Raw genomic sequence first — 25,535 nt, forward strand, 5'->3', positions numbered from 1 at the left:
TTGAGGGCGCGTGGAGGCGGACGGCCGTGTCGCGCAGGTGCATGCGACAAGTGCGTCCACAGGCCGAGCAGGTCTTGCAAGACGACGCCTGCCGCGATGGCGAAGCCAACAGCCTGTCCAGACGAGCGTTGGTTGAGCTTCGAGAAAGTCTGGCGAGCGTACGCACCTTGTGAGCGTAGATGGCCTCGTCACTCGCGCCCTTCAAGCTGACTGCCCAGAGAGCGAGACCGACGGCGACAAGCGTGAGCGGCGCAACAACGAGTCCTTGCCTGGACGATGGAGTATCAGCAACGACTTTGGTAGATGACGAAAGCGGAAGAGCAAGTACATGTAGAAGTGCCAAGGAAAGCGTGTGAGGGTCGTGCCGGGCGGACCGCGAGCGTATCGAGCGAAGAGGACGCCGAGAGGCGCGAGGATGGCCCTGCGAAGGTCAAGTTAGCTCACGCACGCCTGCAAGGACGATGAGTGACCATGTACCAAGTCGCGCCAGCGCAGATACCATGCATCTTGATCACTGCGGCGTACGTCCAAGCACCACCGCCCGCCGCGCCAGTCGTCGAGCCGGACGAGGTCATCGGGTCTGTCGAAGGGAGAAGCGAAGCGGCGCCGGTCGTCGAGTCCCCACCGCTCGTCGCGCCGGCAGTGGCAGCTGAAGCCGCTGCAGCACCGCTCGAAGAGCCTGACGCTGCTCCTGCCGTCGTCGGGGCAGCCGAAGTCCCGTCTGCCGCGCTGCTTCCTCCGCTACTGCTCCCTCCTTTCACCGGCGAGAGCGGCGCCTCGATCGCTGCTGAAGTCGCAGAGAACGTCGCTGACAAATCCACGTAACTGTGGAGGACGAAATCAGATCACTTGCAAGACGAGGGATGAACAGAACTCACGTCGCGCCCATCCCATCCAACGGGTGCTGTGTCAAAGTCGCATCCTGCGCCGAGCTTCCCGGGTTCTTTGTGCCGTAAGCGTAGATTACTTGCTGCTCGAGGAAGGCATCGACGAAGTCAGCCTCGCAGCGTGGAGGAGAAGAGACTCGCTGCGCACCTGATTGATCGCCTTCTTCAGCTGGTAGTACTCCCCCTTGCCTTTATACGTAGCAGGCATCTGCAGCGGCCTAACAAACGTGACAACAGCCGGCGAGTCCGTCTGGCTTTTCGAGCTGAGCGACGCAACGACCCTTACGCTCCCACTCGAGTCGGTCAAGGAGTCTTTGTTGGCAGTGCCGACGAGAGTGGGCATGACTGTCGTCGCGGCGGTGCGGTGCGAGATTGTCCAGCTGCCGTCCGAGTTTGGCCAGAGGACGAGGATGTCGCTGCGAGCGCCTTTCCTCGTCAGCAATTCCTCCCTTGCCTTGTCTGCTCAATGAGACTCCACTCACGCATCACTCATCGCACTGCCCGTCCCGAATCCCATCCACCCCAACTCGCTCACCTTCCCTTTATACGCGCAAGAAATGAGTACACTCGAAGCGTTCGCAGCCATCGTGAGCGTGTAGGCGGCGGTCGTGAGCGTTTGACCGGTCGCGGAACCGCCTAGGTAGGTGAGGAGGTCGGAGGAGGAGACGGCCGCGAGAACGGGTGAGGCGAGGAGGAAGAGCGTCGGGAGCAGTGTGAACAGGCGACGATTTGCCAGTCCTCGCGAAGGGCACATGCTGAGCAGACGCAGGGAGCGGCAGACGGCGCGAACGGTGAGTGGTGAAGGAGAGGAGGCAACAAAGAGGAGGGCTCGTCCTCCGGAAAAGCCGCGGACCCCCTGTTCGCGTCGAGGCGCAAAGAGCGGTAAACAGCGTACAAGGGTTCCACAGAGGGCGAAGAGCAAGGAGAGAGGGTATATCTACGACGCAAGCTGCGAGACCTCCTCGAACTTGCCCTTGAGGTTCTCCTTCCACAGCGAGACCTTGCCATCGCCTGTCAAGCGCAAGTGAACGTCAGCTGGCTAGTAGACTACCAAACAGTGAGTAAGCATGACGCACCGGACGACACCGCCAGCACGTTGCCCGCAACGCTCCAGCTGACCCGCCAAACGGCATCCGGGAACTTCCCATCCGCCTGCTGCTGCTGACCCTGCCCTTGCTGCTGTTGAGGTGCCGGCTCCAGCGCGACCTTCGACCATGCGCTCCGTGCGTCAGACTGCGTCCAGATGAAGACGGTCTTGTCTTGACCGGCCGAGGCGAGGTAGGCTTTGCCAACGCCGACGGAGGGAGCCCAGGCGACGTCGCGAACCCAGTCGGTGTGACCGGAAAGGACGTGCTCGACGGGATCGGGCGCCCACTCCTTCGTTTGCTCGCTGTAAGTACCAACGGGAGGCAACCGATCAGAGAAAGTTCAAGCGAGGCGAAATCGAGCAGAACAAGACGCGAGAAACTCACTTCCACGCCCAGATCTTGACCATTCCGTCACATCCACCCGTAGCGAACCGCTTGACCACCTGCAACGCCTCCTGTCCTTCTGCGCCCGCACCAGCCTGAGGGTTTGTCAATGCGCCGATGCCGACGCCTGGTGCCCATGAGACCGAGGTAACGCCGAGAGAGTGTGCGGGGAAGAGAGACGCCTCCCAGGTACCATCGTCTGCGGAAGGAAGCGGTGAGCTGGAGAAAGGAGGCGAGGAGATGAAGTGGAATGCACTGTTGAAGGTTAGGACGGAGACCTTGCCGTCGGAGCTTGCGCAAGCGAGGATAGGGCCAAGCTCGTGTGGTGCCCATGCGATTGCATTGACTGCACGACAAGGCAGCAGTGGGTCAGCTGCGAGAGGTGTAAGAGGAGATGAAACCGCGGAACGTACCGCTCGCCGTGTGCAACAAGTGCTCCTTGACCTTACTCCAGCCCTTCTGCGGTCCGTCGTTCTCCTTCCAGATGAACACCTTGCCGTCGAAAGAACATGAAGCGAGAATCGAGCCGAAGGAGGGGTGAGCCCAAGCGAGGGCGTGGACGGGGCCGTCATGTCTGCAGCGGTGGGCGTCAGTGAGATCGTCAGATACTCGGCCGCATAGCTCGCTGGCCCAATCGATCGCCCTCGCAAGCAGTGCACGAGACGCACCCTTGGAGCGAGTCGACAAGCCGGTACGACTCGTCTTGCTCGACGTCGAAGATGCGGATGGTCCTGTCAGAGCTGGCAGTCGCAAGCTTCCTGCCGTAGTAGTCCAGCTGGGCATCGTGCTGCGTGGGCGAGGCGAGCGACGCGTTCAGCCGACGTGGGAGATGAAGCCGGCGAGGCGGAGAAGCGGACGCACGATCATGTCCTGGTGGCCAGTCTCGACCTGCACAGACGTCGGTGGCACAGTCATCCTCGAGGCAGCACAGTCTGAGCAGTGTGAGCGGGTGACGATGAAAGAGATGAAGCGGAGGGGGTTGGACGAGGCGACACCGCTCGACTCGCTCAGACTGCCTTGCTGGCGACGAGTACCTGCTCAAGGAGCCTTCAGCTTGCTCTTCTGACCCGCCACCGCTTTCGAAGCGCCTCCCGACGGGATGTCTACCCCCCACCACCTCGACGAAGACCGCTCGCGAGGGACTCGCTCAATCGCATTGAATGGATGGATCATTACGTCGGCGAAGCGGCCAATCCTCTCCATACCCGAGGCAGACGCGTGAGCACCCTTTCCGTTTGACTGAGACGACATGCACCTGCTGAACTCTCCTTGAACCTCTGTTCCTGCAGTGCCAGCGACGCCCTCGACCTCGCCTTGCCCGAGATCTGCTTTGGCAACAATGCACTGTTGGTACGCCACGAGACGAGCGGCTTCGCGTTGGAATGGAACATGCTCGACATGCTCAAGGCGGTCAAGAAGGGCGAGGGGTGGGACGCTCAGCCGGGCTCTGGCGCTGTGCGGGTTGCGCACGCCGATGAGTGGTCGCGAGGGTAAGATGACAGGCGTTCCGATGCCTGAACGTCGCCGAATGTAGGGCTCACCTGCTCTCTCGCCCGCAGGCAAGCGGCTTCCGGCTCGGCAGCTCGACTGAAAGTCCAGAAACCCTTCGACTGGACATACACAACTCTGCATCGAGGCACAATGTCGCCTGCCTCGACTTCAGCCGTGCCTGCTCCGGCAGAATGGCAAACTGCTCCTCCCTCCCATTCCGGAATCCCGCTTCCTCTTCTCGCACGCACCGACATCCCGATCCTGTTTTTCGACGAGATCCCGTTATTTGAAGATGAACTGGGTGACAACGGCATCGCAGATGTGACCGTCCGAGTAGTACGTGACTTCTCGTGTCCTCGTTGGCGAAGTTCACTCACGCTTTGATCTACAGCGCGTCAACCACTTCTCCTTCTTCATCCTCTCCCGCTTCTCACTAAGGATAGACGGTGTCCTCTTCCGCCACTTCGACGTTCGCGTCTTTCACCGCTTCGGCACAGACGAGATTATCCGCGAAGTCAAAGGTCGCGAGGCGCCTTACGACGTCGTCAAGGCTCGCCTCGTCCCTTCCTCCGCCTCACGGAATGGCTCAGCTGCATCGGCACGATCAGCACCCTCACCAACACCTCGAGCACCCAGCATCTCGATCCCTTCACGAACAGGCTTCGCCTCGCCCGCCGCCTCGTCCCCTCGCTCGCCCTTCTGCTCCTCTCCATCGCCGTCACTTGAACCAGCAGAAGATCTCACGCCTCTGACGGACATCAACTGGGTTGCGGGGGTTCTTGAGGAGCTGGCTTTGGCGGAGGACATGCAGCGAGGGTTGCGATTGGGCGAGGCAGAAGCGCGAGCTGAGAATGCGAAGCGGTGGGAGGGGCTGGGACGTCGGCTTGAAGTGCTTAAGGTGCCTTGGGCGGCAGGTTCTCCGGTAGACCCGTAAAATGTGAACGCGTCGGCTATCACGTCTTCCCTGCCCTGCCGTCTCGTTACTCTTCTCTCGGGCTGAGCCCGACAGAAATGAGGCTACAAAGTTCGCTAGGAGGCAAGGAGAGACTCCATCATCCGAAATGCAGGCAAGAGGGTCTGGTAGGGAAGCGGTGTTTCCCGGAGTCTGCATCCGAAGATCCTCCTGATGCCTTGCTGCTTCTGCTGCCGCTGGTACTGTTGATGCTGACGACGCAGGATCGTTGCGGCGGCACGAACCTTCTTCGACAGGTTGGGCTGGAGAGCGTCAAGAACTTCGCAAGCCTCGTCAAGTGCACCCTTCCTGGTGAATGCGATCGGCAAGAAGACCCATCCACGCGCTGGGTTGTGGTGATGTTAGCCGAGGCAAAGCAAGAGAAGCGGGATGCGCACCAGCTTCAAACGAGTCCCAGTAGCGGCGCAGAGATGCGATCTCTTCGTCTGAGAACCCCTTCGTACGTGAATCGCTTGATTGCGCGGCTTGGGCAAGAGCTGTCAAGCACAGTTCTGCGTGTAGAGCGCGATCAGCTGACCTCCCTTGAGACAACAGTGGGACGGGAAGAAAGGACGACGCACGCTGCATCGCAAGCCTGCGCTCCTCTAACTTGTCGCTGGCGCCAACCAGCGCTCTGTACTTGCCCATGGCATGTCGGAGAGAGTCAAGATCGTTCCGCAAGCGGGCTCGGTCGATCTGCACGGTTGACACCTCCTTCTGCAGCTCTGCAAGCTGCTGCTCGCGTAGCGGGGTCAGCGAGCTCAACCTTGAGGTTTGGGCTTCAAGATCCATCAGATCTGCCTCGAGCGCTCGCAGTTGCGGCTCGAGACTGGTGGTACCGTCGGCGGGGGAGTCCATGTCGGAACGTGAGGTGTCGAGACGCGAGGGGATGCACGGGGAAGGAGCGCCAAACGCAGTGAGCGCGGTGAAGAGGAGCGGACGGAGTCAAGGTGCGCAGGGAAGCTAGTGAGGCAGTCCAGTCACTGAAGCAGTCTGAGCCAGTCGCGAGCTGCTGTGCGACAGTGCGCTCGGCGGAACGCGACGACGACGGAGAAGGACTTGGGGACCAGGTAGGGGACCTGCCGCTCGGGCAGGAAAACCGTAGGTACTTGGGACGAAGCGAAGCTGGACGAGTATAGCGGGGACGCGAAGCGGAGGCAGAAGGAGGAGACAAGCAGGTCGGCCCATCGCAACTCGTCATCAATCGATGGCTCAAAATCCGCAGAGTCCTGGTAAAGCACTTGCAAGCAACTCATCTACGGTCTACTCCTCATCTAGACCCTCAGCTTCTCGAACTTGGCGATCGCCTTTTCGAGCGCGTCAATCTCCGTCTTCCACTCGTCGACCTTGGCCGCCTCGCGCGCCTGGACGTTCTCTGGTCGGGTCTGCGCGTAGTTGGGCGCCGACCGCTGCGCCTCGAGCTTCTGGAGGGCGCCCTGGGCGAAAGTGAGACGCTTCTCCGACTTGGCGATCTCGGCGTTAGCGTCGATAACACCCTGCGGGTGCGAGATGAATGTCAGCGCGGTCGATGAGAGGAGAGCACCGACTCGGACGCACCTTGAGCAGCAAGTAGGCGGTCAGGTCCTGGCTAACGAGCTCGCCAACACAGCCCTCAGGCAGCTCGTCCTCCTTCTCGACGATGGTGAACGACGTGCAGCCCTTGATGAGGACCGAGATGGCGTCAGTCGACTTGCGGAGCGTTGCGGCGTAGTCGGCGTTTCGGGCGAGGAGGAAGACTGCGAATAGCGAGACTTAGCGAAAGCGACGAGGGGAGAAGGCGATGAGACGCACCCTGAAGCTTCGAGTTGAGGTTGTAGCTCGTCGCCATGCTGCGGATCGCGCGGACGGCGTTGAAAGCGAGGTCGAACTCCTTCTCCGCGTCCGAGAACTCGCGGTCGGCGGACGCTTCGGGGAACTTGGCGAGCATGATCGACTGCGTCTGGTCGGTCGGTCGGCGAGGGAGGCGCTGCCAGAGCTCCTCGGTAACGAAGGGCATGAAGGGGTGGAGGAGGCGGAGACCGTTGTCGAGAACGGTGTAGAGGGTGTTTTGGGCAGAGCGGCGGGCGTCAACGTCCTTCGCGGCGGGATCGGTGATGAGCTTGATCGCCTCGATGTAGACGTCGCAGATCTCGTAGAGCCAGAACGCGTAGGCATCCGAGGTTGCCGACATGAAGTTGCGCTCGTGCAAGGCGGCGTTGGCCTTCCCGGTAGCGAGGTTGAGCTTGTGGAGGATCCACTTCTCGGCGAGCGACTCCTGACCGGTAGGCTGCGGACGTCGGACGGTCAGCGATGTAGCAGAGCGGGGAGGGGACGACGCACCTTCTCCGACTGAGGCGGGACAAAGTCGCCCTCGAGCTTGAGCATCGCAAACTTGGTAGCGTTCCAGAGCTTGTTGCAGAACTGTACGCGTCGCGATGGAAGTCAGCAGGCTGTAAGCCGCGTCCAGAAGACCGGGGACGCACCTTGCGGTAACCCTCGACACGCAAGATCTCGAGGTTGATGTCGCGGCCGGTCGACGAGTAGTTGGCCAAGGCGAAACGGAGGGCGTCGGTACCGCACTGGGGAATGCCGTTCGGGAAGTCCTTCTTCTGTCCCTTCTCGGCGAGCTCGACCTCCTTCGCGGCGAGGTTGCCCGTCCGGAGCTGGGCGTGGAGTGCATCGAGCGACGCGCCCTCGATGACATCGATGGGGTCGATGACGTTGCCGAGCGACTTGGACATCTTGCGACCGTGCGCGTCGCGGATCATGGCGTGGCAGAAAACCTCGGAGAAAGGGACCTGGCCGGTAAGGTAGATGCCGAGGAGGACCATGCGTGCGACCCAGAAGAAGAGGATGTCCCAGCCAGTCTCGAGGAGCGACGAAGGGTAGAAGTGCTCGAGGTCGGGGGTCTTATCGGGCCAGCCCTGGATCGAGAACGGCCAGAGACCTGACGAGAACCAGGTGTCGAGAACGTCGTCGTCCTGCTCGAGCGTGAACTGCTTGTTGGGGAACTTGGCCGCAGCGCGAGACTCGGCCTCGGCGCGGTCGCGGCCGGAAACCCAGAAGTCGTTGTTCATGCGCTGCGAGAGCGAGACGGTCAGCTCAGCCGCCGGTGTCCGTAGATCGCCAGACTCACGTCGGCAGCCTCTCCCTCGAGGTTAACAAAGTATGCCGGCGCACGGTGACCCCACCAGAGCTGGCGCGAGATGCACCAGTCCTGGATGCCCTCGAGCCAGCGGTACCAGTCGCCTTCGGACGCGGCGGGGCGGATCTTGAGCTCGCCAGCCTTGGTTCGCTGCGGAAGGATGCCAAAGAGCAAGTCAGCTCGCTCGGACGTACGGAAGCGGGAGAAAGAGAAGACGGACCTCAATAGCCTTGTCCGCCAACGCCTTGCAGCTGACCCACCACTGCGGCTTCATGACCGACTCGATGAAGTCGCCGCTCTTCGAGCAGACCGGGATGCTCATCGGGTTCTCCGCGTCGCCGACATAGAGCCCCTTCTTCTTCATCTCCTCGACAACCTTCTTCCTCGCGTGGAAGCGCTTCATGCCCTCGAACTCTGGTCCGGCGTTGGCGTTGAGCGTGCCGTCGTCGTTGAGGATGTTGATGAAGTCGAGCTTGTGGCGCATGCCGACTTCGTAGTCGTTCGGGTCGTGCGCGGGTGTCATCTTGACGGCACCGGTACCGAACGACATGTCGACGGCGATCGAGTCGGTGATGATGGGGAGGCGGCGGTCGAGGAAGGGGTGGAGGGCGTACTTGCCGTGGAGGTGCTGTTGCGGGAGACATGTCAGCTCGATAAGAGGGCGGAGTTGGAGTCGGGGACGCACCTTGTACCGCTCATCGTCCGGGTGGACGGCAATCGCAGTGTCACCAAGCAGCGTCTCCGGACGAGTCGTGGCGATGACAATCTTCTCGTCGGAGCCCTCGAGAGGGTAGGCGAACGAGGTGATGACTCCGAACTCGAACTTCTCCTTCGGGTCGTATCCGGGGACAGGAAGCTGGGTGCGGCCCGTGAGGACTTTTTGGTCGACCTGTCGGTGACGGAGTCAGTCGACAGCGACCGCGCAGCCAGCTCCTCTCGCGCGAAGGAGAACTGGCAGCCAAGGACGCGAGAGGGCGCACCTCCAAGTTTGACAGCGTCGTGTTCATCGCAACACACCAGTTGACGAGGCGGTTCGCGCGGTAAATGATGCCGTCGTCGTGCAGGCGGACGAAGGTCTCGGCGACAGCCTTCGACAGCTGAGGGTTCATGGTGAACGCGACGCGGTCCCAGTCGCACGAGACACCGAGGCGGCAGATCTGGTTCGTGATGCGCGTCTGGTACCTGTGCGGGGGGACAAATGCCTTCAGTCAGCCACAGTCCAAGGCGCTTCCCGGTCGAGAAGCAGAAAATCGCGACGCACTCTTCCTTCCATGCCATACACCGCTCAAGGAACTTCTCGCGCCCGAGATCGTGTCGCGAGAGACCCTCGAGCTTGGCGAGGCGCTTCTCGACGACCGACTGAGTCGAGATACCAGCGTGGTCGTAGCCGGGGACGAAGAGGGTGGTGTAGCCGCGCATGCGGTGCCTGTACGTGCGCGAAATAGCCTCAGAGCTCGTTCGCAACAGTATTGAAGCGAGACAGGGACGTACCAGCGAATGAGGGTGTCCTGCAAACCGAAAGCGAGGGCGTGTCCGATGTGCAGGCTGCCTGTGACATTGGGCGGGGGCGCAGGAATGACGAACGTCTTCTCGGGGTCGATCTTGCTCCAGTCGACATCACCACTGCCTTCCCGCGGGACAAACTGCGGGTTGGCATCGAAGTGGGAGAACTCGGAGGGCGACGAAGAGGGGATGGCGGGGACGAAGAAGTTGTGCGAGCGCCACCATGAGTACCATGACTTCTCAACGTGGTCGGGGTTGTAGCCGGCGGCCATGGGGCGCGAGAGGTCTGCATGAGCGGATTGAGGAGGGCAAGGTCAGTTCATCAATTCGCCTTCGTTCATTCTCCTACTCATCGAGATCGCTCTCCGAAGTACATTGAGACCTCCCAGCAAGCGCAAGCGCAGAACGAGCGAGAAGAGAACGCAGACGCACCCTTCTTGTCGCCATCCTGGGTCTCGCCGTACGGGGGCTCCTCGACAACCTCCTCCTTCTTCGCGGGCTTCTCCTTCTTCTTCCCCTCGCCCGCCTGCGCCGCCGGAGCAGGCTTGCCCTGGTTCTGCGCCTGCTTGAGCGCCTTCTTCGCCGCGAGGTCCCTTTCCTTCTGGAGGCGCTTCAACGCCGACTTGGTCAGCGGCTGGCCGTTGGCGTCGAGCGGGACGTCTCCTGCGGGCTGCTGGGTGTTCTGCTCGGTCGCAACGGGAACCGGCGAGGCTGCGGGAGCGGGAGTGGTCGACATTGTGCGGGTTGGCGGAGAGAGATGAAGCGAGAGAGCAAGCGGGCGAGTTGGGCGGGGTGTACGGTTCAGGACTGCTCGTGTGGCCCTCTGCAGCATGCACTGGCCTGACTCGCAAAGCCTCGAGTCGTTCGCGCCGTGTCAAGCAGCGAGTCAACCTTGGGCAGGAAGCTTGCTCGAATACAAGTCGCTTGCAACTCGCTGAACGGGCTAAAGACACGATAGAACTGGCTGAACAGTGCTGCTGAGCATCACTAGACCGTGCACGGGATGCCCCTCGTCTTCAAGCGCTCCCCATCTTGGTCTCCCCGTCCTGTCGACCGACACCCTCCAGTTCTGTCCCCCGAAGACGACGAGCTCGACTGCCTGCCGCCTCCCGCTGCTGCTGCATCGACCTTTCGCGCCCCGTCACCCGCCAAGCGCGCGAAATCGAGTCCAGCGCGAGGAGCGAAGCGAGCAGCGGATCCAGGACAGGTGGGGCAGCAGAGGGCGGATGGTGATGCAAGGGCTCGCCTTAAGCGGTCTCATCATGAGCGCATAGGGTTGGACAGAGGACACGCCCCGAAATCGGCGCCGAGAAGCGCCGCCAAGCGCGACTTGCGGGACGAGGAGGAGGACGTGACGGAGGTCGACAAGCGCTCGCGGCGGGATAGTCCGGCGAGAAAGACGGCCGCATCGGCACGAACGCCTCGACGAGCAGCGTCAACTGCCTCAGCCGAGCCCGACGCCGACGCGGACGACCATTCCTCTCCCTCCGCCTCGCCCTCGAAGAAACGCCGGCGCACCTCCCTCACTCTCAGGCTTCCTGCCGCTTCGACGACCTCTTCCCTCACGTCAGACGCACGAGAAGAACGGGCGAGACAGAGGGCGCAATTGCAGGATGCGAGGCTGGTCGCGCTCGAGAAGCGGCGGATGGAGAAAGAAGCGAGCACGGAGCAGGAACGGGTGCGGATCAAGGTCGAGCCGGATGCAGATGAGGAAGACGACGAGGCTGTCATACTGGAGGCACCTTCGAAGCGGGCGGCTGCGAAAGCCCCTGCCTCATCCTCTCACCGGCCACCGCCTCCTCCACCAGGATACCTCCCGACTCCCTCGAGCCCATCGACCGTGTCTCCAATCCTCCCCGTCGCGTCTATCCTACCGAATACCGCCAAGCGCCCTTCCAGCTCCTCCCGCCAATCCGCGCAATGCCCTCCTCCCCTTCCTTCCGCGGTACCCGACATCTCAACCTTTCTCTCCTCCCTCCCGCTCCCGTCCCTTACGCGCCTTACACCGCACTTCCACGCCCTCGGCTGCCGGTCGCCCTCCGACCTGCTCGTACTGGCGGACCAATCTCGCGGCGTCAAGGCGAGGGAGAAGGTGCTTGAGCGAGTCGGCAAGATGGATGGCGGGCTGAGCGAGTGGGAGAAGATCGTGCTGGAGGAGGAGTTGGAGGCAGGATGGAATAAGTGGAAGGGCGGGGAGGCAGAGGGAGGAGTGCCAGTGAAGCGGTAGGAAAGGCAGGGAATGGGTAGCAGTCGTTGCGTCGTATCAGTATCCAGTCCACGGAACACGCTGTTGTTGTCTTACTCTAAAAGCCAGAAGGGACGGAGTCTTGCGAATGCTTGGATAGATGACAGCCCGCTCCGTCTACTTCGCGTCAGCTAGTACCGCCTCGCCGAGTCTACCCGCCAAGGATTCGCATCCTCCGCTGCCTTGCCCAGATCTCCCTTCCCATCCTCGTCCTCGTCGTCCTCGTATCGCCGCCCCACTCTCCGCTCCTCCTCATCGTACTCGTCCTCCTCGCCGATGTCGAAGACAGCGACCGTCTCGGGCGCCTCATCCGGTGTGGGCTCGGGTCGGTCGTCGTGGTACGCTCCTTCGTCTCGCCTACTCGCACGCTTCGAGTCCCCCCGGTCCCGCCTCTCGTCGAGCGGGACAGTCGCCCGCCCTTTACCCTTCAACCGCCTGTACCGCTCCCGCCTCGCCGCCTTCCGCCAGTGTACGACGCCCCACAGCGCTCCCACGAAGAGCAGGAGGAAGACGACCAGCGCGGCCGTTCTCCTCGGCCCAAACTGCCGCTCATGCTCGACATCGTAGCCGTCCTCGATCACCTTCTCCGCTGAGCCGTCTGCTTCGGCGCCGTCGAGGGTCGTATCGAGGACGGAGGGAGGGACGAGGGCGGTGCCGTTCGGAAGGGTTGGCGCGAGAACGGCTTCGGGCGAAGAGCCGATGCGAGAGGGGATCTTGGCGGCTGAGCCGGCTGAATGGAGCGTGTCGACTTGCATGAAGCGGACTGCGCGACGGAGATGGTCAGCTTGCTAGCTTCGCAGCGCTGGGCGGAGCGAGACGAACGAAGCATGTCGTGCGCCGCGAGAGGCTTGTCCATCGGGACCTGCGCAAAGGAACAATCAGTCAAAGGAGCTGAATAGACCAGCGGACTCGTACTCGCCATGTGCGACGAGTTGAAGACTTCGACATAGGTCAGATTGCGAGCGGTCGTCCAGCGGCCGGCAGACTCGCCGTCGACGGACCAGTCGAGCGGTTCTGCGTCTTCCTGTAGTCGCAGACCACGGTCAGCAGCTACCCAGTAGAATTGAGGCGAAGCGAACGCACAAAGCCTGTTGCGCCGTTCCACTGAAGCTTGTCGATCATTTTCTCAATGCCGATACCGGGACACATCGCGTCCTTGTCGCCGTTGTACAGCAGGATCGGCATCTTCTCGAGGAGTTGCGGGAGCAGGACAACCGACGGGACCGAGCTAGGCGTCCAGAACTTGGCGCCGACGGAAGACGAGCATTGCGTCCAAGGTCCGTGAGACTCGGGGCCCTTCTCGGCATGCAAGGCCTTGACCACATTCCGGCTCTGTAAGGGCGGCTGTCGAGATCAGTGACGAGCTCAGTCGCTCCCGAATCGCTTGTACGCACCCGCAGGAAACCCGAGACTTGTTTGAGCGCTGGCGGCCATTCCGTTCCACAAGCGTGATACTCTCGCGTGTCGTACAAATTCAAGCAGAGACCGCTGAGGCACCAGAAGCGTCAGCGTCGAGTCACACACAAGATATGGGAGAGCGTACGCACTCCTTGCCAGTCGCCGCTCCAACTGCACCCAAGATCTGCTCGCATTCGCCGACCAGAACCATGCCCTTCCCGCCATCCCTCTCAATCATCGCGAGCTTCTCCTCGCACTTGTCCAGCACCTTGCGGATATTGCGGTGCGCTTGCGAGTTCTCCTTGACCAGTCGCTGGTCGAGGAGGTAGTCGAGGTAGGCTGGGTACTGTTCTCGCGGCGAGATCCAGCCGTTGCCAATCAAGAGACCCTTGAGAGGCGTGTTGACGATCGTCGTCTTCTCTATCGCGTCCGCGATGTACGGGATGTACTGTCCAGCGTAGCTCTCGCCGGCCATGTACGTGTCCATGCTGCTGAACTCCGGAAAGACGCGGTAGAAGTTGGCGAGAAAGTTGACGACTTGATCTGCGGCGTCGGCTAGCTCGCGCACGTTGTCGTTCTTCGTGACCTGGGGGGAGAACGGTGAGAAGCGAACTCGCAGGAAGAGCAGGGGCGTCAACACACGTAGGAGAAGCCGGTCCCGGCAGGCTGGTCGACTGTACGTTGAGAAAGTCGTCAGTGCGTGCTGAGAGTCTCAGGGGCAGAAGGCGAGGCGGACTCACGGAAAAGGACATTTGCATACTCGTTCCAAGCTGTACCCTCGACAACTCGCGGCGTTCCGCTCTCGTCTATCCGCAGAGGACCGAGTTCTATCAGTGCTCCGTCGAAAGAGGAACACCCTGGACCGCCATTCAGCCTGTTGCGGACGGAGAAAGGGTCAGCCCTCGGAGAGCAAGAACACGAGTCGGTCCAGCTTCCTCGACTGAAGCGCGCCGCACCAGATGACCAGTCGTTCTCGCTTTGGGATGTGCTTGTTTCGCGCGAGCAAGAAGTACAGGTGCGCGTCGCTGTCGGCGGCAGGAGCAGGTGGGGTCGTGTGGGTCGCGGAGGGGATGTTGCCGCCGTAGAGGGACAGGCGAAAGTCGCCGCCTGGTAGAAGAGACCGTCAGCTTAATAGTTCAGTCACGGGCACGGCCATCACGCACGGAAGCCTGGCAAGCTGTCAATCCAGAAGTCGCTCGCCGTCGGGAGGGAGGAAGTTCGCTGTCGCTTGGCCGGCCGGCGAGCTGGGTCATCGTGAGGCGTGCCGGAGAGCTCGAAAGCAGCGCCGGTAGCGTCCGGCGAGACCCGGACCATGAAAGCGGGAAACGAGCGCGTGGTTGAGGAGGAACCAAGCGGGACGAGGAGCGATGCACAAATGCGCGCGATTCAAGACAACAACAGGCTGAACACAATCTACAGACGACTCCGGCTATGCACGTCAATCAACCCGCCGCCATACATCGCCGTCCTCGAGTTTCGAGAGATCGAACCTCTTTCCTCGATACTCGAAACTCCCTCGCCCGTTGTCGTCGAACTCGAGGCTGCTGGCAAGATGCTCGAGGACGAGAGACGACCTGAGCAGCGAGTATGGACCGTAGCGAGACGTTTCGCTGGTTGCTCGTCTTCGGGAGGGAATCGGTGAAGGGTGGAAGAGGTATCCCGAGTTTGGGTCGACGCGTAGTGTGGCGGGATCGAAGGGGGTGGTGAGAGAGCCTCCGTAGTACAGTTCTGTGCGCTCTGAAGTCAGCGGGCCAAGGACGCAGAGCCAGACGGGAAGGAAACGCACCTCCTCCCTCGAGGGTCTGAAAAACAAGGACTGTGCCGTCCTTGTCCGGACGAAGGTAATTGCGCTCCCCTAGACAGTCGCTCTGAAACTCGTAGCCCTGCTGCCGGACGCTCTGCGACTTCTCGTCGTCGCCCGTGTTCCGTCGTATGCGGGCGTAGAGGGTGGAGAGAAAGCGTGGGTCGCGGTAGGCTGTGGCTACGTTGCGGTGCTTGGTGCTGGAGAGGAAGAGCTGGCCGTGCACGTCGACGTCGTAGAAGTACTCGCGAGTGGGAGGGACCTTGGGCGATGAGCGAGGTGCAGAGGTCGAGGAGAATGAGCGAACGTTCGTGGCAAAGCGGGGCGGTCGCAAAGAGTCGGGAGGGGTCCTTCGAGCAGCGCAATGCAGCGACGGCAGTCCTCGACGCGTTGTCGCGAGGCCCAGCGTCATGAAGGAGGGAGAGAGGCGGAATGAAAGAGTTCGCTGGCTTGTTCGCATTCTTCGCAGCACAAGAGACGCGAACAGAAGCCTTTGAGTGCAATAAGACGCCAGGGGTCGCTAGGAATGGAGAAAGACGAAAAGACGACGGGAGTGAGGACAAAAAGAGACTTGGGGGAATAGAGGGACCTGCACATCCGCCAAAGGAGTCCAGCTCCTCCAGCCTAGCGAAGGGTGCGCAGAGGACGAGTGAAGTCGGACTGGCGAGTCGGTGGCTGCGGAAGGGGTCGAGAAGGGGCAGGGCGAGCAGGCGGAATGTTCTCGTCATTGTATACGGGGCTTTTGACGAGCTTGCGGGCTCGAGAGCGCGATGTGACGTTCGGAGGCGTGTGTGTCGGAACGGCAGACGAGGAAGGAGTCGAGGTAGGCTTGGGAAGGCCGACGTCGTGGGGCGCACGAGATGGACGACGACGGCGAGCTGAAGGCGTCGTAGTAGGCGTCTTGAGTACTTCATCGTGCTCATCCTCGGACCTGGCTGGGATGGGCGGAAGGGGAAGGCGAGGAAGGGCAGAATGAGAAGGGTTTGAGTTGCGGAGGGTGGTGGCGGCGCGGTGGTGCGAGATCTTCTGCATCTCGCGCTCGCTGCTCTCATCAGACGACATCACGTTGACGTCGCGCTGACTGAGCAGGGAGAGCGGGCGCGAGCCGGGTCGATTGTGACGCTGCTGTTCGTCGGAACTCAGCGCAGAGTCGCTATTCCCGCCGTGCCAAGCTGAATCAGACAGACGGTCAGTGAGACGAAGGCGAAGGACGAAAAAAGGGGCCGCACATTGCGACGCCATCATGTTGTGGAAGCCTTGCGAGGTGAGCGACGATAGCGAGGCGAAGGAGCGAGACGAGGTGACCGATGCGACGGGAACGTGGGTCGGGCGCAGGCCGTACGCATGGGTCATTTCGGTGGACGAAGAGTCGGACTGTCGCGAGATCGGGCGAACAGTGGCACACTGGATCGTCCCGGTGCGAACATCCTCTTCCTCGCTGAAGACCTGTGAATCCGCGGAGGATGACGGAGCCGTTCGGCGAGTGAGGGTGACTGGTCGAGGGCGGAGACTTGAGGTACGCGTCTTGCGAGAAGCCGGTGGCGAAAGTTGGCGAGAGAGGCGAGACAGATTGACGAGCGCGCCGGTGCGCTTGAAATGCGGCAGCCTCTGCGTCGCTGTCCCCGTCATCGTCGGATGACGAGGCGTCTGCCAGGGTTCCCGCGTCGAGAACCTCGCTCGCATCTTCCCATTCGAACGAAATGTCGAGGCGAGTTCCGCTGGATGCGGTGCGGGTATGGTTCGTCTTCTCTCCGTTCGCCGGGACGTGCTCGGCAGCTGAACTTGGCGAGCCCGCTGAGTTTTCGGATGGAGACGGTTCTTGCGAGACGGACGGCGCCATCGCCGCTTCGCCCACCTCCGGCGCGTCGATCGAGACCCACACCTCCGACATGTGCGCGACCTTCGTTGGTCCCGCATCCACCGCTCCGGCGAGCGAGAAGCGTCCCGACATGCGGGACCTTCGGGAGGCGAACGAGTCGAAGCGCGATTCGTCCGCTGGCGTGGTCGACAACGGGCGGGGAAGCGGCGCATCCTTCGCAGCCACAGATACGTTGTTTCCGAGCTTGATCGACGGGACAAGCTTGGGGAGGACTTTAGCGCTGAGGTAGTCGATCTGCTGCGGGAGAGGCGGGACGGGAGGAGGCGGGTCCGTGTGCGGCTTCGAGTCGATCGATGAGATGGTAAGCTCGCGAGTGAGGCCGGTGAAGTCGGCAGAAGGTGCGAAGGAAGGCGAAATGAGGGGCGACTTGCTGATGCTCGTCGAAGCCGGACGCTCGCGCGTGTTCGAGTCCTTGAAGCCGAAGGGAATGCGCTCCCGGCTCGGCTGGCGATGCGAATCGCTTGCGCGCTTCTTCGCCTTGAGGAGCGAGACGACGAGCGAGGTATCGGTCGGGTCAAGCGGCGCCGAGACGTGTCGAGCATGATGCTCGAACCCGCCGACCGTCTTCCTGCTGGCGCCGCTTCCGGCACGGGGTCGGGTCGTGCCCGTCTCGCCGAACGAGCCGATGGTTGCCTTCGATAGCTTGAGCGAACGGAGTCGAGCGTGACCGGTGGAAGCAGATTTGACGGCTGAGGCAGTCGAAGTCACGGGGGTTGGCGAAGGAAGAAGCTGGAGCTTCGGGTGAGCCTCGAGCATCGAGATCGCGCGGCCTGAGAGCGAGAGGCTGTCAGCGAGACATCTCAGATTGCAGTGTAGACGACGCACCGAGTTTGCCACGCTGCATCGGATTGCAATCCACGCCGTCCGGCACGATCCCCGGCAATGAGTCCTTGTAGGTCCTCACCGTCGACGCGCGGCTCTCCGCGCGGAAGTCGACCTTCTCGTTCTCGACGACCACCTCGAGCTTCTCGAGCGCGAGTGCGGAGGACGAGGTTGGAATAGGCGGATGAGGGCGGCGGAACCAGAACCCTTCGCTCGACCAGCACTGCCAGGCGAGAATGACGCCTGGCTGGCAGACGCCGATGACGAGAAGGATGGAGGTTACGAGCGGAACGGAGGCGGAAGGGTGGATGAGGCGGGAGATGACGAAAGGCGAGACGAAGGCGTATCCGAGCAGGCAAGACGCGAGGTGTCCGCCAATACGAACGAGGGCGCCCCTCGCTTCCTTTGAGGAAAGCTCAACGGCTGGTGAATGACCCGTTCCAGGCGGCGTCTGTCCTCCCCACGCCTCCTGCACCTTGACGGCGTTGCGCACGGCCGACTTAGCGACGAAGCCGCCTGGCGAGAGGTACGTCGACGCGCGAGAAGCGATCGAGCTGATTGAGCGACGAGAAGTGGTCGTCTGGCTGTCAGCTTTGTCCTGGTCGAACTCGAGGATCTCATGCGCGTCTTCGTAGATGTGTAGACGAGGGCCGAGTTGCGGTGTTGAACGCCCCGAGAGGGCAGAGGCCGACCGGTCGAGGAGTCCGTAAGTCGAGCCCGGCGTAGGCGAACGGAAGTCGTGGCGATAGTCGTAATCGCCGTCCTCAGTCGAAGCGCGAGACGGTCTCGAAGCCTTTCCTTCGAAGATCGACGGGGCGTTGGTTGGCTGGGTCGGGAGGTTGACGGTGGAAGACGAGCGGCCGATCGAATGGACGAACGAGGTCGACAAGCCGGAGAAGTTATTGTGGAAGGTTGGAAAGTAGTTGCCGTACGGCAGGTCGGCGGGCGAGACCATCTTGTCCTGCTCGACCGCGAAGCGCGAGATCTGTTCGCATTGGGTGATCCGGCGAACTCGAAGGATGGCGACGAGCAGGCGGCCGAAGCAGACCGTGACTGGGGAAGAAAGAGTCAGTCCTGACGTCGAAGGCGACCTGCATCCGACGGGAGCGCACCGACAGCCGTGACAAGCGAAAGCCAGGAGATGAGGCCGATCCAAACGTTTGAGCCGCCGACTTTCGGGAGTGCTGCTAGGCCACCTCCGACCGTATAAACGACGAGTGCGGGCGCCCAAACAATCCTGTGCTCATGCGATCAGAGTATGTATCTGTAGAAGCGAAGGAGCGAGACGCACCAGTCGGCCTTCCCGAGTGCAATCGACCGGCCCAAGCAGACATTGGCGTAGGACAGGATCGCGACAACGAGGAGGAGAGTCGGCCTCGCTGTAGTCGCGAGATAGATGCGGGCTGCTGCGAGCTTCAAGTCGCCGAGCTGAGAGTTGCCAGAGACGGCTGTCGAGACCTCCCACACCAGGACGACGGCGGCAACTGCGTCAGCAATCTGGGTCAGCATCGTCCTTCACGTCTTCAGGGCCACATACCACACTCACAGATGTCGACGACCGAGAGATAGGCGGCAAAGCGCTGCGCCGACTTCAGTCGTGGTCGCTTCTCGGTGGACGGCGAAGCAGCAGGTGGGAAGGACCCGACGGCGGATCCTGCGGTTCGACGGTTGAGAGGGTGATTAGGGAGGAGGGGCAGGAGCGTGCGAAGCGTCGTGTAGGTCGAGCAGAAGAAGCTGCGGGGTCGTGCTGGTCAGCGCGAGTTCGGCTGGAGGGAAGCGGGACTCACGAGAACAGGGCGAGACCGAGCGTCAAGTACAGTACCGAGGCGTCCATCGCCATCGCGAGTGCGTCGTTGAGCGTAATATCGCGAGGTTGAGTGATGTCGTTGCGGAACACTCGAGGGAGGAGACACGAGCGAAGGGGAAGGCTTGAAAGGTCGTACGGTCGTCCCAGGCCAGCAGGAGCCTTCGTGACGGTCGTAGCAGCGTCGAAACAGTCCAGCTCGTTCTTCGTCGGCGCAAACAGTGAGCTCAGGGTTGGCCGAGCGAGGCGGCGAAGAGGAGGTCCGGGAGAGGAGGCGTGGATCGCTCGAAAAAGCGGCGTGTCCGCGAGCCCCGCGTCTCGACGAGTCGCTATAAAGCTTAGTAAGGAGTCGTAAGATCTCGGAGTAAGGACAGCTGCCCTGCCAACGCCGTCTTCCTCCTGCTCCATCCAGGCGAATCGCGACGTTGGCAGATTCCCCAAGCTGCCAGACTTGAGTCAAGCCTCCGAAGAACTTAGCAACGGCATGAGTGCTCTTCACACGCCCTCCCAATGCCCAAGCCGAGCGGTGAGTCCCGTTCCTCCTCGTGAGCTGATGAAGATGGAGTCGCCGTTTCCTCGGGTCGTGCGGCGCGTGGCGAGGTCGGTCGGCATTGGCAGTGTGTCTAGCAACGTCAGTAGCACACCCAAGGCGCTCTTCCAGCGCAGGACAGGAGAGTGACGCTGGTCGAGGTGGCCGAACAAGGCGATCGCTCTCTTCCCTCCCGCCCACTCCTCGCTGCGACTCGAAACGGCTCCCTTGCACGCTTGCCCTTCTGCTAAACTCGATACGACGCTCATCTGACCCGCCTGACCCGCTAGCCTCGCCTCCCACTTCCTCCTTGAACCGCCGGCCAAGGTTCGTCATGATTTCGCCAGGTTCTCCTTCGACGCCTTCGCTGACCTCGTTACACAGCTTACAGCGTCACCATGGCATCTGCAAAGGCTTACGACATCTTGGTGATGGGCGCCTCGGGCTTCACAGGACAGGTGCGCCCGCCTCTCCTCTCTTTCTGAGGCTCGCTAACGCACTCAAGCGCTCTTACAGCTCGTCTCGAAGTACCTCGCTACCCAGGCCCCGCTTCAGAACTTCACCTTTGCCGTCGGCGGCCGCAACCGGCAGAAGATCGAGGAGAAGATGAGGGAGGTTGGCGTCAAGCCGGCAGCGGTCCTCATCGCCGACTCGTCTGATGAAGAAGCGCTTCGCAAGGCCGTCAAGCAGGTCAAGGTCGTCATCTCCCTCATCGGGCCTTACCTCATCCACGGCGAGCCGCTCGTCAAGGTCTGCGCCGAGGAAGGCGTCCACTACGTCGACTTGACCGGCGAGAATCCGTTCATCTACAAGACGAACCAGAAGTACGGCCGCATCGCTCTCGAGAACACAGCCACCATCATCCACTGCTGCGGGTTCGACTCGATCCCGTCCGACATTGGCGCTTTCCTCGCCGTCCAGCGTCTCAAGCAGGCCGGCGGAGACGACGTTCGCGCCGGCAAGGTCCGTACGTCGTTCCGCGCAAAGGGCGGCATGTCGGGCGGAACGCTCGCATCAATCGTCAACATGCGCGAGACGGAGGACAAGGAGGCGCTCAAGGTCGCGGCCGACACCTACGCCCTTTCGCCAATCCGTGGTGTGCATAAGGGACGACCGGTCGTCGTCGGCTCGCAAACGTTCCAGGGCAAGACGACCTGGGGCGCGTTCTTCATGATGGCGCCCGTCAACACGGCCGTCGTGCATCGATCTTGGGGCGTTCTCGAGTCGGCCGACCCCTCTTCTCGCGTTCTTGCCTACGGCCCTCGTTTCCACTATGACGAGTTCCTCAAGATGCCCGGTCCCATCTCCGCCTTTCTCGCAAGTCTCACCTTCTTCACCGTCTTCGGCTCGATCTGTACGACTCTTCCTCCCTTTGAGCCGAGCATCTAGCTGACAATTGCCTCTCCAGTCCTGATCTCGCCCATCCGATGGCTCGTCAAGCGCTTCGGACCCAAGTCGGGCGAGGGACCAAGTCCCGAGGCGCAGCAGAACGGCTGGTACGAGACTACGACGGTTGCGAAGAGCGAGGATGGGCGGTACGAGTCTCGCGTGGTGCAGAAGGCGAAGGGTGACCCTGTGCGTACTGAATCAGACTCTCTCTGCAAAGCGCCCCGACTGACCACGCTCGCTCACAGGGATACCTTGCAACCTCCGTCTTGATCTCCTCCTGCGCCCTCTGCCTTCTCAAAGACTACGACCGCCTCCCTCCTATCGCCAAGCACGGCGGCTTCCTCACGCCTGCGACGGCGCTCGGGAACGTCCTCGTTGAGCGGCTCGAGGCGACCGGGCGGTTCCAGTTCAAGGTCGAGGACGGAGGTGACGCAAGGAAGACTCGCTGAGACTTGTCGCTGTACCGGAATGCAGCAGGCTGAAGGATCGCGATGTACCTGTCCTGTAACGAATGAAAGTGCATCTAGGGGAGCAGCATGTCCGTTCGGCCGTACGACCGTTTCTTTCGCCGCGCCCCTTGCCGAAGCGTGCACGTTCCGCAGAGAGGCTTCTATTTACCTTCAAGAACGGCAGATTGGCGGACAACCTTTGAGGTCTCTCTGCCCTCCGCTTGTTCTCCTGCTCTTCGCCCTCGCCCACACCGCCTCCTCGCTCGTTCGCGCTGCTTGCTTGCTAGAGCACTCTCCTGGAAGCTCGTCGCCATGGCTACGGAGCGAACGGCGCTCCTCTCGCCAGACTCGACCGTTCGCGGACCCTCACATGCCGAGCCTCAGAGCGACTGCAACGGCTTCCTGGGGCCTGGGGCGGATCGCATGGAGCAGCTCGCATCTTGCGACGTGTTTGGCAATGCGTGCGTCCAGCTCTCACTCGCTCACATCTCCCAGAGACCTCTCGAGGTGTGAGCAGAGGCGGTGTACTGATGAAGTCGAAACTCACACATCTGCTGTTTGTCTGCGTGCAGACACTGGTTGATGAAGCGTATCAGACGGGACGTGGATGTTGCAGTCTCGGAGAGCCAGTTCTTCACGTGAGTCCGGATCGTTCTCCTTCTCGACGCGAGAGCCTACCTCTCACTCTCGCTCTTACGCGCCTGCAGTCCCGAGTTCCACTTCACGACGATGCGCCCACTCGAAGCCGACCTAGCCGACCGCTGCGACCCATCGATCGTCTACGTCCTCCTCCTCTGCCGCCTCCAGTTCATACGCGAGCGAGACTCGGCGCTCGCCTCTTCGTCCATCAACGAGACTCGCGCGCGGTTATGCGAGATCATGGCTGTCAAGCTTTTGCGGCATCAGGCAGCCTTGGCAAAGGGACCGAATCAGGGGTTGTTGGCGATGGCGCGAGCGCTCGTCGGCGGGTTCCATGCGTTTCAGGGGGCGAGCGAGGAGGTCGTCGAGCGAATCAGGGAGCGAGAGGGATACTCGAGTCGGGTTGCGGCGCAAGGGGCGTCAAAGACGAACGCGCTCGAACTCGCCATCCTTGGGAAGGCTCGCCACTTCATCAAGAGCCAGACCTGCCAGCGAGTCATCAACGCCATCTACGACGGCCGCATCACCTACACGAGCTCGTCCTTCATCGACTTCCTCGGCGACCGGTACAAGACGCGCGAGGTTTCGCTGTACGAGGTGCACAAGGCGCCGGTGCTCGACCACTACCGCCTGCGCGTTCCCAAGTACCGCGCCGTCATCGAGTTCTGCACCTTCATCGTCCTCTTCGTCTCGTTCCTCCTCGTCATTCTCGACCGCCACAGCCGGTACGATGGCACGCCAGTCTCGAAGCTCTCGTGGATGGAGCTCTGGTTCTTCTTCTACTCGATCGGCTACACGCTCGACAAGATCACGTCCATCGCCGAGCATGGGTGGTCCGTCTACGCCGCCGGACTGACGAACGGCCTCGACGCCGTCAGCCTGCCCATCTACTGCGCCGCATTCGTTCTTCGCGCCCACAGCGTTTACACGAACGACGCGAGGATGAGTGAGCGATCTTACGCCATCCTTAGTCTCGCTGCATGCTTGCTATTCCCAAGGTGAGTCATTCCCTCCCTCGGAGCGTGCTGATACTGACTCCTCGACGAGCACAGGCTCGCCTTCACCGCCATCTCGAACAACCTCCTCATCCTGAGTTTGCGCGCAATGCTGCTCGACTTCTTCTTCCTGATGAGCATAACCGTTTTCTGGTGCGGTCCAGCTTGCCGTCAGCTCGCTCGCCGCTGACGTTCGTTCTATGCCAGCTTCATTGGTTTCGTCTTCGCGCTCAACCACCTCTCCGAGGGCGCCTACTCGGTGATGCGCATTAGCGAATGGTGCGTTGCCTGGCGAGCCACTCAAATCGCCTGTAGAGCTGACTCGATCCTTCGCAGGCTCGTCTTCATCTTCTTCGGCCTCGACGGTTCTGGCATCGACGAATCGCCCAAGTTCGATCACGTCCTCGGACCCATCCTCTTCGTCTCGTTCGCCGCGCTCTCGAACACTCTCCTCACCTCCGTCCTCGTCGCCATCCTGTCGACGACTTACGCTAACATCGCGAATGACGCTGTACGTCGGCTGCCTCGCTCCGCTGCTTTCTGTGTGCTCACACTTGGAACTGCAGGCCGCCGAAGACATGTTCCGCAAGGCTGTCGGCTGCTTCGAGGGCGTCAAGGGGAACAGCTTATTCGACTGTGCGTCAAGTCTTCGCTTCCGTTGGGAGATTACGCTAACCGGCTTGTGGACGCAGACGTCCCGCCGCTCAACCTCATTGCTCTCTGCGGCATGTGGCCTCTCTCGCGCGTACTCTCGCCGCGCTGGTTCCACAAGGTCAACGTCTTCGCCACTCGGACGTTGTCGCTTCCGATCCTCCTCATTATCGCCCTGTACGAGCGTCAGAGCGCGGGCGGCAGCTATTTTCTCGATTGGTGGGGCGACGTCAAGGTCGCGATTACGGCGAGGCTACCGCGAAAGTGGGCCGAGAAGCTCAGCCTGCTCGAAGGCGCACATTGGGAGTGCGAGGCGATCTTCGAGTACACTCCGTCCGGCGACGAGAAGAGCTCGTCTGAGGAAGGCTTCGACGAAGACGAGTCGTTCGGCGGGCCGGACGATGTTGAGGAGGCGGTTCTTGAAGCCGGGCGCGGCGGCGGCAAGCGGATCAGCAGTCGCGCCTCGACGGCTCTCGACCCGGCCAAGGTGTACGCTGTGCAGCAAGAGATGCTGGCGGAGGCGCAGCGCGAAGCGCAGAACGGCCAACCGCGAGCTTCCGCCCTCGTGACAGGCACGCCAACACCCTCCGCGCCCGTCCCGCTTTCTCGTCAAGCGTCTTTCGCAGGCGTTTCGGAGACGTCCACGATCCGCGTCAAACCGAACCGACTGCCTTCGGCGCGCCACAGCGGTCTTCTCCCGAGCAGTCCGGAAGAACCGTCTACGTCTTCAGGCGCAACGGCGACGGCCTTCCCGCCCTTACCCCCTCGCACAGGCGACGACTCGCCTGCAGGCGGAGTCTCCGCATCGCCTCCGGCCTCCCCCCGCACCCACTTCGCCGCCCTACCTAGCCGTTCTCATCCCGTCGCCGCCCCAACCGGCGGAACAGGTCGCGAACTGCGACGTTTTCACACCGTCGACGAACGTCTCCCTGCAAATGCCACCGGGACTCGGCATCGACGCCGCCGCTCGAGCGTCGCCAGCGATTACGGCGCCATCTCGCGACTCGACTTGTCGAGCTCGGCGCCGACGAAGGAGAGTCCGCTCGCCAGGCTTTACAGTCTTCGTCAAGCCGACGACACGTTCGGTCCTGGCGGTCCTCGAGTCGGCGGCATTAGCAGGCGGCTGAGCATGGGTCCTCATTCAAACGGAACTCGCGGTGAGGGAGCAAGCGCACGGACGCAGGCTTGGCTGGCAGCGACGGCGGCCAGTCTCGACAAGTCCGACGAGCCGACGCCGGGCGAGATGATGGCGCTCATCCAGAGTCTTGTTTCGACTGTCTCACGTCTCGAGCAGAAGCTGGACGACGAGCGGGGGAAGAGGCGGGAGGCGAGTCCTGGCCATGAAGCGGACGTCGAAGAGGAGGACTGAGGCTTTTCTTACTTAGCTCGGTGTGGCTCTCTATTGTTGTCGTATCCAATACATTGCCGTCACTCCCGATTGTCGGTCTCTCGGAGAGAGGCGAGGACGAGCAGGCTCGAACGGCGAGGGATAGTATGGCAACAGT

At 61.8% G+C, this 25,535-nt stretch overlaps 11 protein-coding genes across 11 annotated transcripts; 4 read left to right on the forward strand and 7 right to left on the reverse strand.

Annotated features, from left to right (window-relative positions):
- Positions 1-440: 440 nt before the first annotated feature.
- On the reverse strand, positions 441-1,641 carry RHTO_02527 (carbohydrate catabolic related protein; the record flags this gene model as incomplete). Its single annotated transcript, XM_016416201.1, has 4 exons — positions 441-825; positions 879-970; positions 1,036-1,303; positions 1,370-1,641. The coding sequence occupies 4 exons, from the start codon at positions 1,639-1,641 to the stop codon at positions 441-443; spliced, it is 1,017 nt and encodes a 338-aa protein (XP_016271698.1).
- Positions 1,642-1,824: 183 nt separating this feature from the next.
- RHTO_02528 (vesicle budding-related protein, protein transporter SEC13) lies at positions 1,825-3,274 on the reverse strand (the record flags this gene model as incomplete). The annotated part of the gene is made up of 7 exons (XM_016416202.1): positions 1,825-1,898; positions 1,964-2,277; positions 2,360-2,558; positions 2,616-2,705; positions 2,773-2,933; positions 3,028-3,146; positions 3,221-3,274. 7 exons carry the CDS (start codon positions 3,272-3,274, stop codon positions 1,825-1,827), a joined length of 1,011 nt encoding a protein of 336 aa, XP_016271699.1.
- Positions 3,275-3,458: 184 nt separating this feature from the next.
- RHTO_02529 (TIP41-like protein) lies at positions 3,459-4,784 on the forward strand (the record flags this gene model as incomplete). Its single annotated transcript, XM_016416203.1, has 4 exons — positions 3,459-3,577; positions 3,649-3,849; positions 3,919-4,186; positions 4,242-4,784. The coding sequence occupies 4 exons, from the start codon at positions 3,459-3,461 to the stop codon at positions 4,782-4,784; spliced, it is 1,131 nt and encodes a 376-aa protein (XP_016271700.1).
- A 95-nt stretch (positions 4,785-4,879) lies between these two features.
- Positions 4,880-5,660, reverse strand: RHTO_02530 (uncharacterized protein; the record flags this gene model as incomplete). The annotated part of the gene is made up of 3 exons (XM_016416204.1): positions 4,880-5,148; positions 5,201-5,314; positions 5,384-5,660. The coding sequence occupies 3 exons, from the start codon at positions 5,658-5,660 to the stop codon at positions 4,880-4,882; spliced, it is 660 nt and encodes a 219-aa protein (XP_016271701.1).
- Positions 5,661-6,076: 416 nt separating this feature from the next.
- Positions 6,077-10,165, reverse strand: RHTO_02531 (valyl-tRNA synthetase; the record flags this gene model as incomplete). The annotated part of the gene is made up of 12 exons (XM_016416205.1): positions 6,077-6,298; positions 6,360-6,538; positions 6,594-7,068; positions 7,122-7,202; positions 7,265-7,861; positions 7,918-8,076; positions 8,147-8,554; positions 8,612-8,815; positions 8,907-9,108; positions 9,188-9,352; positions 9,418-9,715; positions 9,862-10,165. 12 exons carry the CDS (start codon positions 10,163-10,165, stop codon positions 6,077-6,079), a joined length of 3,294 nt encoding a protein of 1,097 aa, XP_016271702.1.
- A 267-nt stretch (positions 10,166-10,432) lies between these two features.
- On the forward strand, positions 10,433-11,656 carry RHTO_02532 (uncharacterized protein; the record flags this gene model as incomplete). The annotated part of the gene is made up of 1 exon (XM_016416206.1): positions 10,433-11,656. The coding sequence occupies one exon, from the start codon at positions 10,433-10,435 to the stop codon at positions 11,654-11,656; it is 1,224 nt and encodes a 407-aa protein (XP_016271703.1).
- A 149-nt stretch (positions 11,657-11,805) lies between these two features.
- RHTO_02533 (carboxypeptidase D) lies at positions 11,806-14,386 on the reverse strand (the record flags this gene model as incomplete). The annotated part of the gene is made up of 10 exons (XM_016416207.1): positions 11,806-12,437; positions 12,497-12,536; positions 12,594-12,698; positions 12,758-13,006; positions 13,069-13,162; positions 13,222-13,658; positions 13,715-13,746; positions 13,813-13,946; positions 14,029-14,179; positions 14,236-14,386. 10 exons carry the CDS (start codon positions 14,384-14,386, stop codon positions 11,806-11,808), a joined length of 2,025 nt encoding a protein of 674 aa, XP_016271704.1.
- A 124-nt stretch (positions 14,387-14,510) lies between these two features.
- On the reverse strand, positions 14,511-15,285 carry RHTO_02534 (UPF0598 protein C8orf82-like protein; the record flags this gene model as incomplete). Its single annotated transcript, XM_016416208.1, has 2 exons — positions 14,511-14,800; positions 14,859-15,285. 2 exons carry the CDS (start codon positions 15,283-15,285, stop codon positions 14,511-14,513), a joined length of 717 nt encoding a protein of 238 aa, XP_016271705.1.
- A 212-nt stretch (positions 15,286-15,497) lies between these two features.
- On the reverse strand, positions 15,498-19,414 carry RHTO_02535 (uncharacterized protein; the record flags this gene model as incomplete). Its single annotated transcript, XM_016416209.1, has 8 exons — positions 15,498-16,045; positions 16,103-16,247; positions 16,342-17,522; positions 17,578-18,627; positions 18,687-18,811; positions 18,866-19,058; positions 19,121-19,308; positions 19,362-19,414. The coding sequence occupies 8 exons, from the start codon at positions 19,412-19,414 to the stop codon at positions 15,498-15,500; spliced, it is 3,483 nt and encodes a 1,160-aa protein (XP_016271706.1).
- An 891-nt stretch (positions 19,415-20,305) lies between these two features.
- Positions 20,306-21,745, forward strand: RHTO_02536 (saccharopine dehydrogenase / Homospermidine synthase family protein; the record flags this gene model as incomplete). Its single annotated transcript, XM_016416210.1, has 4 exons — positions 20,306-20,365; positions 20,424-21,261; positions 21,316-21,482; positions 21,542-21,745. 4 exons carry the CDS (start codon positions 20,306-20,308, stop codon positions 21,743-21,745), a joined length of 1,269 nt encoding a protein of 422 aa, XP_016271707.1.
- Positions 21,746-22,057: 312 nt separating this feature from the next.
- On the forward strand, positions 22,058-25,399 carry RHTO_02537 (nonselective cation channel; the record flags this gene model as incomplete). Its single annotated transcript, XM_016416211.1, has 8 exons — positions 22,058-22,206; positions 22,318-22,383; positions 22,453-23,382; positions 23,437-23,532; positions 23,587-23,658; positions 23,716-23,890; positions 23,946-24,015; positions 24,072-25,399. 8 exons carry the CDS (start codon positions 22,058-22,060, stop codon positions 25,397-25,399), a joined length of 2,886 nt encoding a protein of 961 aa, XP_016271708.1.
- Between the last annotated feature and the right edge of the window lie 136 nt (positions 25,400-25,535).

The sequence above is a fragment of the Rhodotorula toruloides genome (assembly GCF_000320785.1).
Source record: "Rhodotorula toruloides NP11 unplaced genomic scaffold Scaffold19, whole genome shotgun sequence".
Taxonomy (NCBI): Eukaryota; Fungi; Basidiomycota; class Microbotryomycetes; order Sporidiobolales; family Sporidiobolaceae; genus Rhodotorula; species Rhodotorula toruloides.